The sequence below is a fragment of the Arvicanthis niloticus genome, chromosome 18 (genome assembly GCF_011762505.2).
Source record: "Arvicanthis niloticus isolate mArvNil1 chromosome 18, mArvNil1.pat.X, whole genome shotgun sequence".
Classification (NCBI taxonomy): domain Eukaryota; kingdom Metazoa; phylum Chordata; class Mammalia; order Rodentia; family Muridae; genus Arvicanthis; species Arvicanthis niloticus.
The window spans coordinates 6,517,314-6,532,866 of record NC_047675.1 but is presented as its reverse complement, the minus strand read 5'-3'; the positions used below and the strand labels follow the sequence as shown (position 1 = coordinate 6,532,866).

Here is a 15,553-nt window from a genome sequence, read left to right as displayed (position 1 = left end):
ATTTTATGTTTGGGAGTCACCACAACACGAAGGACTGTAATTAAAGGGTCAAGCACTGGGACGGTTAAGAACCGAAGCTCTAGGGTGATGCAGGACACACAGGAGCAGCCTTGTCACTCACCACCCAATCAGACTGCATCTCTGGGCCACCACAGGCAATAACTTTGCCACCAGCCTGCCACACGGGAGCTTTTCAAGCTATCTGTTGGCTGAACTACGACTGTTTTCTCCTTCTGCTCCCCACAGAAGTAAAACGGTTCCATCGATCTGGTATCGAGGTTCTGAGCTCACCCTCTCCACCAGACCCACTCTCTTAAATCTTCCAGAGTTTGCTATCCTGACCCCACAGAGCAAGTTCCAACCACACTGGGTGAGAAAGTTTAGCGTTCAAGAGCCAACTCTCCTCACAGTGGACCTGCCTCAACTCCATCAGAACAGTAACTCACCCCTCAGTGACTGTAGGCACACACAATCTGTTCTGATAGTTCTGACATCTACTCCCTGGACTAGTACTCAGGTAACCACTTTAGTGGGGGACCAACACGGCACTGGGATCTCAGTATCGCTTATACCTGGAGCTTTAACTTGGGTGAGCTGAGGTCTACAGGGATGCAAGTGTCTTGTCGAGGTCAGGAATTCCCAGCTGTGGGATTTGAACCAGGTTTGCTCACCTCTGCATCCTCACTTGCCCAATTATAAAATCAGCATACTATAACACTATACATATAAAATAATTAACACAATTGTTAGGGAAACGAAAAAGCTAAAGAAAAGATTGCTTTGTACAACATGCCTAATATAGAAAATGTATTTATCACAGTAAATGACCTAAAAAAGTATTCTCACATATATTTAATCTTAGATAGAGTAAAGCTTCCATAAAAGAGAAACTGTTCATTTTAAACAAAAAGAACATCAACTTAATTCATTTTAAAAAACACAATTTATCAGACAGATGTGGTAACTTGGGTCTGTAAATCAGCACTTAGGAAGCAGAGGCTAGAAGACCTCTAGTTCAGGGTGGGCCTGGGCTACACAGCGAGTTCTACGCAAACCTGGCCTGCACAGGGTATTCTGTTGTGCTGGCTGGTTGTTCTGTCAACTTGATACAGCTAGAATGAGTCATCAGAGAGGAAGGAATCGCATTTGAGAAAATGCCTCCAAGCAGGCTGGAGGCAGGCATTGTCTTATTCAGTGATGGATGGAGGAGGGCCCAGCACATTATGGGTAACACCATCCCCGGGCAGGGTTCTGTAAGAAAGCAGGCTCTGCAAGCCATGAGGGGCAGGTCAGTAAGCAGCACCCCACCATGGCCTCTGCATCACTTCCTGTCTCCAGGTTCTTACCCAGTTTGAGTTCCTGCCTTGGCTTCCCTCAATAAACTGTGATTCAGAATACATAAGCCTTTAAATAAGCCCTTCCCTCCTCAAGTTGCTTTTGGTCATGGGGTTTCATCACAGCAACAGAAATCTTAAGAGCAGTCCTAACAGACACTTGGGTTTTGTTTGTTTGTTTGTGAAGAGTGAGAATCTGCTAATGTTTTCTAATGTCCAAATCATTTTTTTCCATAGGAGATATTTAAGTAGATGGTTTAACATCATCCAAGTTACACAAGGAAAAGAAGACAGAAGAGGATCCATCCAGCTAAAACTGCTGTGCATGTTTTTCCATCCTCTGATGGCTTCGAAGATGCACAGCTAACACCAAAGAAGTTATCCGAAGAAGTCATTCATTTCTTCCCCTCTAAGGCCCTGCCAGCTACAGAAAGCTCTCCCTTTCTTCCATTCAAAGTGCTACTTCCTCACAGGCTTAAGGTGAGCACTTAAGGGCATTTCTCCAGAAGGCTATGGCTGCCTGTGTGGAGACAAAGTAGAAGAGGTATAAGTAACTGAAACATTCCAGGCATGTACCGTAATTTTTCTGTAAAGGTTTGACATTGGGAAAAGCATAACTGGAAATGAATTACTGCCTTAATAGTACACAGAGTGGCGGTTTGAATAAGAAATGTCCCTCATTTGAACACTTGGTTCCTAGGTGGTAGTGCTATTTGGGGGCAGGAGGGGCTTCAAGTGCCTTTGAGAGGTAAAGCCTTGCTGGAGGAAGTGTATCACTGAGGGGAGGGGGCCAGCTTTGAGCATTTATAACGTCTCCCCACTTCCTGGTTGTTTTCTGCTTGGTGTGTGCATTTGAACATGTAAGCTCTCAACTTCCTGTTGCCATGTCTGGCTGCTACCATGGCTTCCTTTCAAGATGAACTCTTAACCTTCTGCAACCATGACCCAAACTAAACTCTTTCATAAGCTGCTTTGGCCACAGTGCTTTGTCAAAGCAACAGAGCACTGACTGATATGCCTGGTGGAGATACTTACTGGGATAGATTTCTTTTTAATCTTTAAGTACTCATTTGTTTGAACATGGATTTGAAGGTACTCTACACACTAGATACAGCAGCTACAACAGTAGATGAGAGATATCCACGTTGATGGAGGAAGGCCCTTTCCTGAGACAAGCAGGCCTTCACAGTATGCTATGCTAAAGACACCAGAGAAGACCAGAGGACTTGGGAAAACATAGGAAGTGTTTCCTGAAGGAAGAAGCTACCAGTTCAAAGAATGCACCCAGTCAACTTTGTATGGGGCATTTTTACCAAGTTTGGACTTCTTGGTCTACTCTCAGAGAACCCTTATTTTTCCCACCAAGGTGGCTCAAGCACTAAGTCATATTGGAGCTTTCTGTTCAACACTGCCACCTTATTGCTGTGACAGACAAAGCAGCCTAAGGTAATGAGCCCCAGGCCCTGAAGCAAAGAGCTAACCAAGGTCTTCACCCAGGCTCCTTGACTTGCTCTTTACAACCCTGAACAAGTTTTTTGATCTCTTTTTGTGTCCATTTCTCATCTGTACAACAGGAACAAGCACAGTGTCTAACTAAAAGAGTGCTCTGTAGAACACAGGGATCCACGCTGCCACACAGCCAGCCTGTCTGTGACTGCACGGGCTGCTACATATGCAGGCTTGTCTTCTTGTGCATGTAGGATAGCCCCCTGCTGAGCCCACTCTGGGCAAAAGGGCTATATACAAAAATCCGGAAGGACAAGTGCATGCCAGCAATCCCCTTATACAAAGACAATGTGAATGATATTTTTAACTTTTATGACATTTACTTATTTTATGTTAATATGCACACATATATGTGGACACAAGCATGTCACAGCATGTACATGCCATTCAGAAGATAAATGGCAGGGTCAGTTTTCTAATCCCACCACATGGGTTTAGAAGACTGACAGGTTGTCAGGCTTGGCGGCGGCAAGTGGCCTTACCCACTGGAGAACCCTGTCAGCCCTGCAATGATGAGCTATTTTGGTAAAGAACCTACTGCAAACTCAAGTGAAAGTGAAGGCATATCCGTTCCCTGTTCTTCATAAAAAGGATCATACACATCAAGAAACATTTTTAAGCTAACCCATCATGAACTTAAAACAATGACTGGTGGCTGTAACATATAAATGTACTTTACCTCATATATTAGTTTTTTAGACGGCTTTTTCGGAACTAATCTGGGAGCCCCAGTGTGTTGCATGCACCAGTATCATTAAACCTCATGTTGTTGCAGCGAATCCTCTGTCTGTGTGTGATTCTGCAGGAGCACGCCCCCTCGTTTGGATCTTAGAGTCCAACATTCCAACATTAAGAGAATAGTTTTTTGTTGTTATTTGGGCTGGCATTTTCTCAAAATCAGCGAGGGATCCAAGATTCCACTTAGACAAAGCGCCTGGAGTTTGAAGCGGTCACTAAGCACAGCGAATCCTCAATATGCTACCTTATTGGCCATGACTCATGCAGACACTGTGATGTAAAGGAGAATTAGACTAGGAGCAAACCTTTATGTTGGGAGGAAGAAGGCACCTGTGGGCTTCAGCTGCTCACAACATGGTGCCAGGATGACTTCCTAGGTGCTGAGTTTGAGGAAAACACGGTATATGTTTATTCAATCTCTCTGGTTCCAAATTCTAAAAACAAACAAATTTCCAAGTAGTAATTTGGTTCTTCTGACCTTTTGTTCTCTGAAGATATTATCTTGGATGGCTGATATAAATATTCCAGGTTACACACACACACATACACACACACACACATACACACACACACACACACAGACACATTACTAACCAGCTAACTAATAAACTGAAGTTATCCAATTTATTAAATGTTGAACATTTAAAACACTAATCATCTTATACTAGTGACTTACTACTTACCCATTGTCTATTGCTTATTAAACTGAAGCTCTTATAAAGGCACTACAAACAATACATGCTTTTCAATGAAGAGAGCAACTAGATGTGCCTGATACCAAGGCATGAGCACCTGTGCTCAAGCATGGCTGAAATTCGCCAAGGCAGAAAAAAAGCATATTACCACACCTTAAACTGGACTACACCTTAAGCTGGACCTGCTTACTCTCTGCCCAAGAGCAGAGCAGTCCAAAGCAGAGCTCGACACAAAGGTGCAGGTCACGTGCTTGAGCTCTGGCGTGGACTCAGAAGCAGGAATCTGGCCAGGCTGATAATGGTTTTTTTGTTTTGTTTTTTCCAAGTTCAGGTCTCCACTGTCCTTGAGGTGGGAAAAGAGCTAAACACGAAAAAGTGAAGCGACAGATTTAGAGAGCAGTGTCAGTCAGGGAAACAGAAGTAAGTAAGATGCAGGGGAGTGACCATGGCATCAAAGACCGAAGCCGCGTAGGACAGAACTGATTCTCGGCGGCGGGACTTGGCGACCAGACGCCATCTTGCCCGCTGAATTCTTCTGCCTGCTCTGGAGAATGGAAGACAGACTAAAAGGCTTAGAGTTAAGTGAGAAAAGTCTGAGGTAGATAAAACCTTGAGAAAATGTATTTAACCACATTTACAATGGCTTAAATTGGAGGTAGTCAGCTCTTTCTCGTGCTCCTAACAATCCAGCTTGGGCCGGATGCGCTGAAGCAAAAGGCAAGGAGGGCAGAGTAGACAGAAGGCCTTGTGCTGCTACTGTTGTCCTTTCATCCAAGGGGAAATTTGTGCCTTCTTGAGATGAGTGCAAGAGGCTGAGCACCACACAGCTGTGGGCTTGCACACAGCTGCAGGCTTGCTGCACACAGCTGCAGGCTTGCTGACACAGCTGCAGGCTTGCTGACACAGCTGCAGGCTTGCACACAGCTGCAGGCTTGCTGCACACAGCTGCAGGCTTGCTGACACAGCTGCAGGCTTGCTGACACAGCTGCAGGCTTGCTGCACACAGCTACGGGCTTGCACACAGCTGCGGGCTTGCACACAGCTGCGGGCTTGCTGCACACAGCTGCAGGCTTGCTGACACAGCTGCGGGCTTGCACACAGCTGCGGGCTTGCACACAGCTGCGGGCTTGCACACAGCTGCGGGCTTGCTGCACACAGCTGCGGGCTTGCTGCACACAGCTGCGGGCTTGCTGCACACAGCTGCGGGCTTGCTGCACACAGCTGCGGGCTTGCTGCACACAGCTGCGGGCTGTACACAGGGGCAGACGGCACACAGCTGCAGTGCACTGCTGCTGGCTTGTCAGAAGGTGCAACGCTCATGGAGTTTTCTTCCCACATGCCATTAGTCCACTACCCACTGATGGAAGGAGAAAGTAAGGAATGGCTGGTAACAGTGCTTGCTGAGGGCAGTGACTGACAGATAGGCTTCCCGCCCCTCCCTGGGTGGGTCAGATGTGCTCTGACTGCCTTTATAAATGTTTCAATGAAATGTTATCTTCATGCACCGGATTAGCAAAGCCGACTCCCCACTGATAATGCAAAATAACCCTGATAAGCCCAGAACTGAACTCTCCCTCTCCACTCAGACTGTGATGATCTTAACCTTTCACCTCTAGCAAAAAGCTCAGAGCTACACATTCAAAGCTAGTAATGAGGGCTTCATTTGCTTTCCAAGCACTGAGAAAACCTTTTTTAAATACACTCAGGTACTCATGACCTTCACCTGTGACTTAAAAGAGTTCACCACTCGTAATAAAGATCTTTGCTCAGGGGACAACTCTTAAATCTCCTTTACAGAGTTTTGGACACTAGCCCCAATGATGAAGCTATACACACACTTCTATACTCCAAATCAAAATGTTTCTTTAAAGTGTATTTGGAATTCATGTGTCTATTATCAAAGGAGTCTAAAATCCTTCTACCTCATAAATACTATATAATTAAATACCTCAATTATGTTTCTATTTGAAAAGAAGCATGCTAACTTAATCCTTTATTAGGCGAGATAACAACCTAATGCCTCCAACTCCTCCAACTAGAAACACAACCCAGTGTCCCAAGCAGAATGTAATCCACTTGTGCATATTTGAGACTTTTCTATATTAAGGTAAGAAGACAATAATTTAATGAAAGGGTCCCTCTAAAGTGATGCCACTCTTCTACTTCTGCGTAGTTTCTAACAGGAGCTAGAGGTCTGAATCCTCTCAAAGGCAAGCAGACTGGAGGGCAGAACACAAGCCCTGCACACAAGAAAGCAGGACACTTCCTTAGCAGTGAACGGAAAACAAGGTCTAGCCTCCTCTCTCCTCCCTTCTGGCTAGTGGGTCATAAAACCAGGTTACTCACTGACCTCTCCTCTCTTTCCCCAAAATCCTCATGTGACAGGCCATCCTACTCCATGCCTGGGGACAAAGAGGCAAAGAAGACCTACAGCAACACCAGAGCAAATATGACGGGCAGGTGTTATACCCCCAGCACAGTGGTTACATTCCGGCCACCCCAGTACTCCATTGCTACACTTCAGGCTCTAGATACATAAACATGGGGTCTCCTGAGACTCTGGGTCCCCATTTCAGAAACCTCTCCCATGCCAGGTAAAGCTTCAGTTAAACAAGTTTGCTCTGCCTTTTTTCTCATTGATCTATCTTCTGTTACAGAGCTTCAAAGAAGATGGCTTCTCTGTGTGACAAAAGCTTATCTATTCTCTTTATTCCTTATGGTAAAAGTGAGAAAAGTCTTAGGTGAACTGGACACATAGCTAGCCTTACACACCATATGCTATTTCTGAAGCTGGACATAGGCACACGGGTGTCATTATGCTGTGAAATGCCAACACTGGAACCCAACAGGTAGGGTGGACTGAGGCAAGCAAAGTCCAAGCTCACTACTGTAATAACCCAGGCAGTGCTCTTGCACCTGATGCACAGTTTATCTTGGGGTCTGGGGAGTGATAAGCAAATCTAAACAGCCTGCCTACATGTGGAGGGGCCTGCTTCAGTGATTCCAGTACCAAGCACAGTTTCAAATACAGGTAAAGGTTAGCACTGCCAAACGGGGTTGGAAGCTTCTCCTTCTTGTCCTGACCTTATCCGGTGGTATTCCTGGTGTCTTTTCTTTTCTTCCTTCACTTTCCTGGTTCTTTTCCCTTCAGAAATCTGAAGGCAGACTCCTTCCTTCTGTTTCCCTCACAGTTCTGCAGCCCAGCCCAGCAGTCAGGACCCACACACTCTAGTTTTAGAGAATGCCTTTGGGTAATTTCTCCTTTGCTAAGCTTGGAAGAGAAGAAACACTGAGACAAAAGTAGAACGTATCTCTTCTCCCAAATGCTACCCTAGCTGGTGTTTTGCTCTGAATTAACATTAGCACAGATGAGAGAGTGATGTCTTTATAACAACACTGTAAAAAACTAGTATCTCTCTCCAAACAGAAGGCATTAATTTTCCAGTCTTTTAAAAAATAAATTTCTTCTATAAAAGGAATTCCCATGGCAGTTATTGTGAGTCGTAGGTAACTTAGATTTGAATATGAAGATTCTCTTGGCAAGACCCTTTGACAGGCTTTTTTGAGGGGTGGGGAGAGTCAAATTTCTTATTCCAGAACCCTACATTTAAAACAGAAATCTAACTAAATAAATGTACATGCTTTTCAGCAATTATATTATATAACTGTATAAAATATGTTGTTTTATTATCTTATGCTTTACAATGAGATTACCTCTATAAACCTTTTTGCAGGAAATGCACTTCAAATACTAGAAACAGTTATAGAAACCATGTTCCCAGCATTTACATAAAGACAATTTAAAACTTAAATGTCACAACATTAAACTGTTAGTCAACTCCACCCCTAAATAGTATTTGGTTTTTTTTATTATTAGATATTTTCTTTATTTACATTTCAAATGTTATCCCCTTTCCTGGTTTCCCCTCCTAAATAGTATTTTAAGTATGTGTACTATGGGCCAAGGAAATGGCTAAGAGGTTGGAGGTGCTTGCCTCTAATCCTGGGGACCTGAGTTTGATCCCCAGAACAAACTGACTCCTACAAGTGATTCCACACACCTACTGGAGCACATGCCCTGGAGCCCTCCTTCTCCCTCCCTCCCTTCCTCTCTCCCTCTCTCAAGTTCCTACATAAGAGAATTCTACACTTTCCTCTAAAGCTCACTCTCTATGATCTCTGAATTTCATTCTCCAGTCTGCAAGACAAGAACCCAAAAGCTGAGTATAGCCAGAAGAGGTAAGTTGAATCAGTTGAGCCAAAGTTCAGAAAGAACTAGAAAGGGTGAGCTTATTCAGGAGTAAACTTCCGAGACAATTACATCTGGAGAATGAAAGTTACTTTCAAATGGATGTATTAGAACGGTAAAATTTCAAAACTGACAAGATCGAGTAATGATGAGGTTGCAGAACAAAGGCTTAAACATAAAATGAAACAACTGCTTCAGAAGTTAGCTTGGAAAGTTCTTTCAACAGTTAAACATCCATTTGTGATACAGAACGAATTGGATATAGAAAGATTGGAAACTGTCCACTTCAGAAACTATGAGCAGGAGATAAAACTACATAAAGATGATTCTTCCTTGGTCTAAAGGCAATGAAACATCAAAAGATCCAGCTATTCCACTAATACATTTTTCTCAAGAGAAATAGCAGTGCATGAAAAGTGTGCATGAAAACTCACCCCTCCAAACTAGAAACTGTCCATATGTCTATTGACAGGTGAGTGGATAAGCAAGCTGTACCTCTGCAAAACAACACTCAGCAAATAAATAATAAATAAACAAATAAATAAAAAACTAAAGGACTAATGAACACAAAATAGATAAGTTTCAAAATAATTACAATGAGCAAAAGAAGCCAGGGGGGAAAAGGCAGAAAGGGATACTGTAGGATTCCATTCTATAAAACTCCAGAATACGCAAACCAGCGTAAAGTGACAGAAACAGATTCAAGGTTGCCTAGAAAGGGTTCTAGAAGGGGCAAGAGGAGAGGGTGTCCAAGGGAAAGAGGAAGCATTTCAGGGCGCTGTGGTTTGAGTATGTCCCCGGCAGCAGACAGTGGCATGTCTGCAGTCAACTGCTGGGCAGGCTAAGACAGAGGCTTGCTGGAGCTCAGGGCCAAGATGGGTAACACAGCAAGACCCCCTAAGAAAAAAGAGTGAGGTCAGTGTGCTCCCAGAAATTACTCATTGGAAACCTAACCTCTAACACAGCAGTTCTTTTTTTTTTTTTTTTAAAGATATTTATTTTATGTATGTGAGTACATTACAGATGGTTGTGAGCTACCATGTGGCTGCTGGGAATTGAACTCAGGACCTCTGGAAGAGCAGCCAGTGCTCTTAACCGCGGAGCATCTCTCCAGCCCGTACACAGCGGTTCTTAGTATGTGCCTCTCGGCCACTCAAATGACCCTTCACACAGGCCACGTCAGACAACAGGAAAACACAGATGTTTACATTACAATTCATAACAGTAGCAAAATTAGTTATGATATAACAGCAAAAATAGTTTTATGGTTGGTGTCATCACAATGTGAGGAGCTGCGCTAAGGGAATGCAGCATTAGGAAGGCTGAGGACCACTGCTCTAGAGTAAGCATGCTGGGAGGCGCAGCCTACTGACGGGACTTAGCCTGACAGACTGATCCACCCTCGAGGATGAACTGACTACATAAAGGGGCTCACGGCTGTGAAGTCCTTCTGCTCTCTCTTACCAGTTCTCTCTGCCCCTTTGGCCTTCACCAAGGGATGGGACAACAAGAAAACCCTCACCAGATGCAGACCTCTCAACCCAGACTTCCCTACCTCCCAGGCTATGCACATAAATCTCTGCTCTTCATAATTACCCAGTTCCAGTGTTCTGTCCAAACAGCATGGATTGGACAGAGGAATGTGCTCACTGTCTCGAGGGCAGCCTTTCCTCTTAAGTGAATTAACACCGGCTCCGTATTAGACACACCAAACTGTATGGCAAACAAAATACTTGGCATAAAGAAACTGCTTAAGTTAGCTTGCTTTCTCCATTTTATTCCTACTCCAAGAAGCTAAACATGACTGAGAAAAAATATGCAACCATGACGCTTGTCTTCCCTTTAAATGATGGTTTCATAAACACAGATAGGGGGAGGTAGAGGAGAGAGAGAAAAAAAAAACAGAGAGAGAGAGAAAGAAAGAGAAAGAGAAAGAGAAAGAGAAAGAGAAAAAGAGGTGACAGATAAATTATATACAGATAGATAATAGATATATAAATAGATGACAGCTAGATAGATAATATTGATTGATATATGGTAAGTAGATAAATGATACATAGATATATAATTAGATGGTAGGTAGTAGATAGAGATATAGTGAACAGATTGATAAATGATACATAGATGGTAGATTGATAAACAGAATATAAGTAGATAAATGATACATAGATGGTAGATTGATAAACAGAATATAAGTAGATAAATGATACATAGATGGTAGATTGATAAACAGAATATAAGTAGATAAATGATACATAGATGGTAGATTGATAAACAGAATATAAGTAGGTACATAGATGACTGATGGCTGACAGATGATTAAAGGATGACAGATATCTGTAGTTTATCACATGCAATAAATTTAACATAGCTATTTTTCAAGAGAATTGAGCAGGCAAGCAGTATTTTTAGAAACAAGGAGTAGATAAAAATTTTAACAGGAAACAGAACCCTAGGAACGACATGGGATACCCTATTACCTTCCCCTCTTCCCTGAGAGCACCTTCTTCACAGATGAGAACGGAGGAAGAACAAGCAGAAAGGAAGGGCCCTCAGTGTGACATCACCCAGCTTTTCAATCAAGGAGCACCTGCCACTGCTGCCATCTGAATGTTAACACAGACTTTAGGCACAGGTGGGTAATTGCTTTGAGCTCATCCTAGAAATGTGGCCTGCTTTCTTATTTCCTATCATCTGTGTTTGCCACTAAACATGCTGAATCGTGCCTAGTAATTGAATTTATTATCTCTCTCTCTTTTTTAAAGGAACTAAAAAGTGGCCACAGCCTTGAGTCTGGTAGGAAAGGTTCCTTCCTCTGGACTGCACCTCCTTCACCCCCAGCTTCCTCCTGAGAGAGGAAGGTCACCATTGCCACCTCACTCTTCTCCCTTGCTCTTCCATGTGAAGACCTAGTTCCACTCACCACCAATTTTTCTATCAACCTGAGCCACACCAACAACCACATCATTCACAAATGGCTCACAGAAGTTTTCTGCAATGATTCGTCCAAAGCACAGCACACATAAGTAAGGTTATCCCCATGACTCACCTCATTTCCGCCAACTGCCTTGGTTAAAATCACAGCAGAAGACACAGGGGGAGGCATGCAACCTACTGTCTGCAAACTGAAAAATAAAAGGAAATCCAATTGTAAATAGCTCCTCCTTTTCAGTTATAAATAATTTCCACTAGTTATTCCTAAAGAGCAGAGCTGAACAAAGAAACCAATGTTTGTTGATACATGCTCCCTCTTGAGCTTAGCCACCACGGGATAACGAGCCCTGAGTGCTCACTACATTCTACAGGCTTAAGTGGTTTTCTACAGTTGTTTACACACTGAGGGGCTGGGATTTGGTATAGCTGGCAAAATACTTGTTAAATATATACAACACCCTGGGTTTTATCCTTAGCACCACATACAATAAGGCAGTGGTGGTGCACACCTTTAATCCCAGCACTAGGGAGGCAGAGGTAGGCACATCTGAGTTTGAGGCCAGCCTGGTTTACAGAATAAGTTTCAAAACAGCCAGGGCTACCCAGAGAAACCCCGTCTCAAAAAACACAATATAAAATAAAAATAAGGCATGCCTATAATCCATCTCAGCAATACACGAGACCATATCTCATTAAAACACACATACACTCAACTTTAATTATGGAGTTCAAAAAGCCACCAGGTTATGGTAAGTGCAGTCAGTGAATGGTAAGTAAAATAGATAAGGTAATCTTGGGTTACTACCATAGACATCTTCAGGAACTGGTACAGTGACACACACCCATGGTCCCAGCTAACTGAACACATGACAAGAAGGATCATGAGTTCAAAGACAACTGATGTAGCACAATATTCTGTCTCAAAGAAAGTCTCTGCATTTTCATAGATCTTTGGTAAAATATAAAGCCTCGAGGTGACATCTAGAGCTTAATAAAAGTTTATATTTTATAATTACATTTACATTAACTTTCATCTCCTCAACAACACTCTCATGCTATAAAGTTACCATGAATGTCTCCAATCATACTCCATGGTAAATTCTAATCTCTACTTAAAATTTGTTCTTATTAAATTATGTCTATACATCCATGGACATGATATAATATAATCTCAGTTGGTATAGGAAACACACTGCACACTGGACAAACAGAACCTTGGCAAATCTGAGGACTAACACTGAAAAGCATTCCTCAGCATCTGAGTAGGGTACAGCCTAACCAGGAGGAAAATTCACAGAGGACCCAGTGGACACAACACAGTCAGGGAGAGGCCCAGGTGCTAGAGGCCAGCCTGGGCAACAAGGTGAGACCTATCCTCAAGATAAAATAAGACCGGGGGATCTGGGAAGATTTGTTTTGTTTTTGTTTGATTAGTTGGCTGGTTCTTTTTGACTTGGTCTAGCCTTGAACATTAGTGCTTCTGCTAGGATGTGAAGGCATCCTGAGACATGGGGGCCCAGGAGCCACACAGCTCTGAGAGGAAGCCTCCTCAGCAGAGGTGCTGCAGCTCCCAGGGAGGGGGCTGAGCTGAGGAGCCCAGGAGCCTCAGCCCAAGAGCCTCAGCCATGCTCCACTGGTTTGCTTCTTCCCTTCTTCCCTCCTTCTCTTCACTGCTTCTTGTCTTCCTGGCTTCTGACGAGAGTCACACGAGGCAGGAAACCTCATGAAAGAGACTTACTAGAGGGTCCGGGGTGTAGAAGGACAAATCCAGAGATGGCTGCCTTCTGCTCCTGGGGGCAGACAGCAGGGAATTGGACAAAGGGACAGTGCTTATATAGGATTTCTGAGGGGCAGAGCTTCTTATGGCAGAGATTTCCAGAGTGAGGATTGATGGGATTTCAAGTCCTGATCTTGGGAAGCTTAGGGACTGGTGGGATTTCCTGCTCAGGGATTAGTGGGTTCTCCTGCTCAGTGACTGACAGCTTTTTTCACCTTCTTTTCCCTGCATCAGGCTCATGGGTTAGAGTGAGAAGTCCTTCCCAGGGGCAACCTGCTTTTGCTGGGGCACTATCTCTGTAGGGTTGCCGGGGGTGGGGGAAGCTGGAGAGTAATTGCTGCCACTGTGGACAGCTCCTATGGGACCCCCTCCTGCAGTGTTTCACTAAAGCTGTAGCTCCTGAGGGGCAGCTCCCACCAAAGCAAGAAAGGCGGTGAATCACCATAGACAGCTCCTTCAGGTCCTGTGAGGGCTGCAGGCTGGGATGTCGTGGTGCTGCCATTTTGAGAGGACCTGCCATTTTGACAGCTCCTGAAGGACATTTTACTTCCAAAGCCATACGCTGCAGTGGGAAGGAGGGGCCTGCCACCACTTTGATGGCCTTTGTGGGCCAGCAGTTTTGTGGTGCACAGTTCAGGGACTGCATTGAACTCACTATGTAACCCAGGATAACCTAAAATTCCCAACCCTCCTGCCTCAGCCTCCCTAGTGTTATGCCAGCAAAACACTTCAAATATTTTTGGGGGTGTTTTTGTTGCTTTAGCACAGATTTCTTTGTGTAAACCTGGCTGTCCTGGAACTAGCTCTATAGACCAAGCCTTGAACTCCCAGAGATCTGTCTGTTTCTGCCTCCTGGGTACTAAGATTAAAGGTGTGCACCAACACTGCCTGGCATGCCTTACTATTAATGATAACCCCGAGCTAAACAATAGAGCTCCAGAATAAATATATGCAATTTCTAGAAAGTCCATTTTCTCTCTGAATGCATCATGGGAACTAGTTTTCACCTCATGATCTACTTTGAAATTTGGAGTAGTTTGTGACTCCATGTGCCGCTTATAAAGAAACTCATACTCGCACTGCGGAGCGGTTCTACCTCCACTCCTTACTTCTATTCTCCAGTGATTCCGAGGTGGAGTTTGTACTCCCTCAAGCTAACTGAACTGATTCGGTTTTACTGTCAACTTCACACAAACTAAAGTCACTTTGGAATGGCAATGGAGAAAGTGCCTCAATCAGACTGGCCTACAGCTGTGGTCTGTAGGACATTTTATTGATTGCTACTAATTGATGCAGAAGAACCTGGCCCATTGTGGGTAGCAGTAGCCCTAGGCAAGTGGGCCTGAGTCACATAAGAAAGGTTAAGTCAGAGAACAGGCCAGTAAGCAGCATTCCTCCGAAGCCTCTGCTTCAGTCCCTGCCTCCTGACTTGAGTTCCTTGCTTTGACTTCCCTCAGTGACCCACTGTTACCTGAAAGTATAAGATGAAATAAACCATTTCCTCACCAAGCTGCTACTGGTCACGGTGTTTATCATGGCAACACAGGAGCAAATTAGAACACAAACACACCAGTGTTTCTGCTTAAAGGCTAAGGGAGAACAAAGGGATTTGAGAAGAGATTTACCTAAACGGACAGCAAGTTTAGGCTCCTTTACTACCCTGGAATGGGCATGATGGGACCACCTGCTCTACCTAGCACACACATGACAAGTTTCCTCTCCCCATACGACATCCTCATGCCATCAGAATGCTCTGTTCTGATGACCACCATTAATTCCTAGTTCTCTCCATTTAGGTCTCTCCATTGAGTTACAGCTATGGCTACAGCTACAGCTCCAAGCCCAAGATTCCTCAGCCCAGTACTCAACTCTACTGAGCTGACCCCAAGAAACTTTCTGACTCACACTAATGCCTCATTTTGGAGCCCTCTACTTTAAACATACACAAATGCTGTTGAGTTAACTGATATGAATTATCATTTATCATAGATGATAGATAGATAGATAGATAGATAGACAGACACACACAGAAGCACATATAAATAGAGTGTGTGTGTGTGTGTATATATATATATATATGTGTAATATATATATATATATATATATATATATATATATATATATATATATATATTAATTATGTATTCAACCAGATTGGAAGTTCCCTGAAAAGAAATAAAACATCTTCCTGCTTCTTGCATGCCCCATGTACAGCAGATGCTCAGTACTTCCAGATTCTTAGTCCATAGAAGTACATCATTTTGTCATGTGACATTTTACCTCTCCTCCTGAGTGCTCTTCCTCTGAAGCACAGCATGGT

General features: G+C 43.7%; 1 protein-coding gene across 9 annotated transcripts in view; it reads right to left on the bottom strand.

Moving 5' to 3' along the window:
• Slc10a7 (solute carrier family 10 member 7) overlaps positions 1-15,553 on the bottom strand; it is a 210,231-nt gene that overhangs the window by 176,396 nt on the left and 18,282 nt on the right. For 8 of the 9 annotated variants that reach the window (XR_013104775.1, XM_076915437.1, XM_076915438.1 and 5 more), the window contains exon 4: positions 11,572-11,647. Coding sequence is in view for 8 of the 9 variants with exons in the window: in XM_076915437.1 (XP_076771552.1) it covers positions 11,572-11,647 (76 nt within the window). In the remaining variant the exon portion in view is untranslated. Of the gene's footprint in view, positions 1-3,883; positions 4,013-11,571; positions 11,648-15,553 lie in introns of all 9 variants that reach the window. The other variant, XM_076915439.1, reaches the window with a different exon arrangement.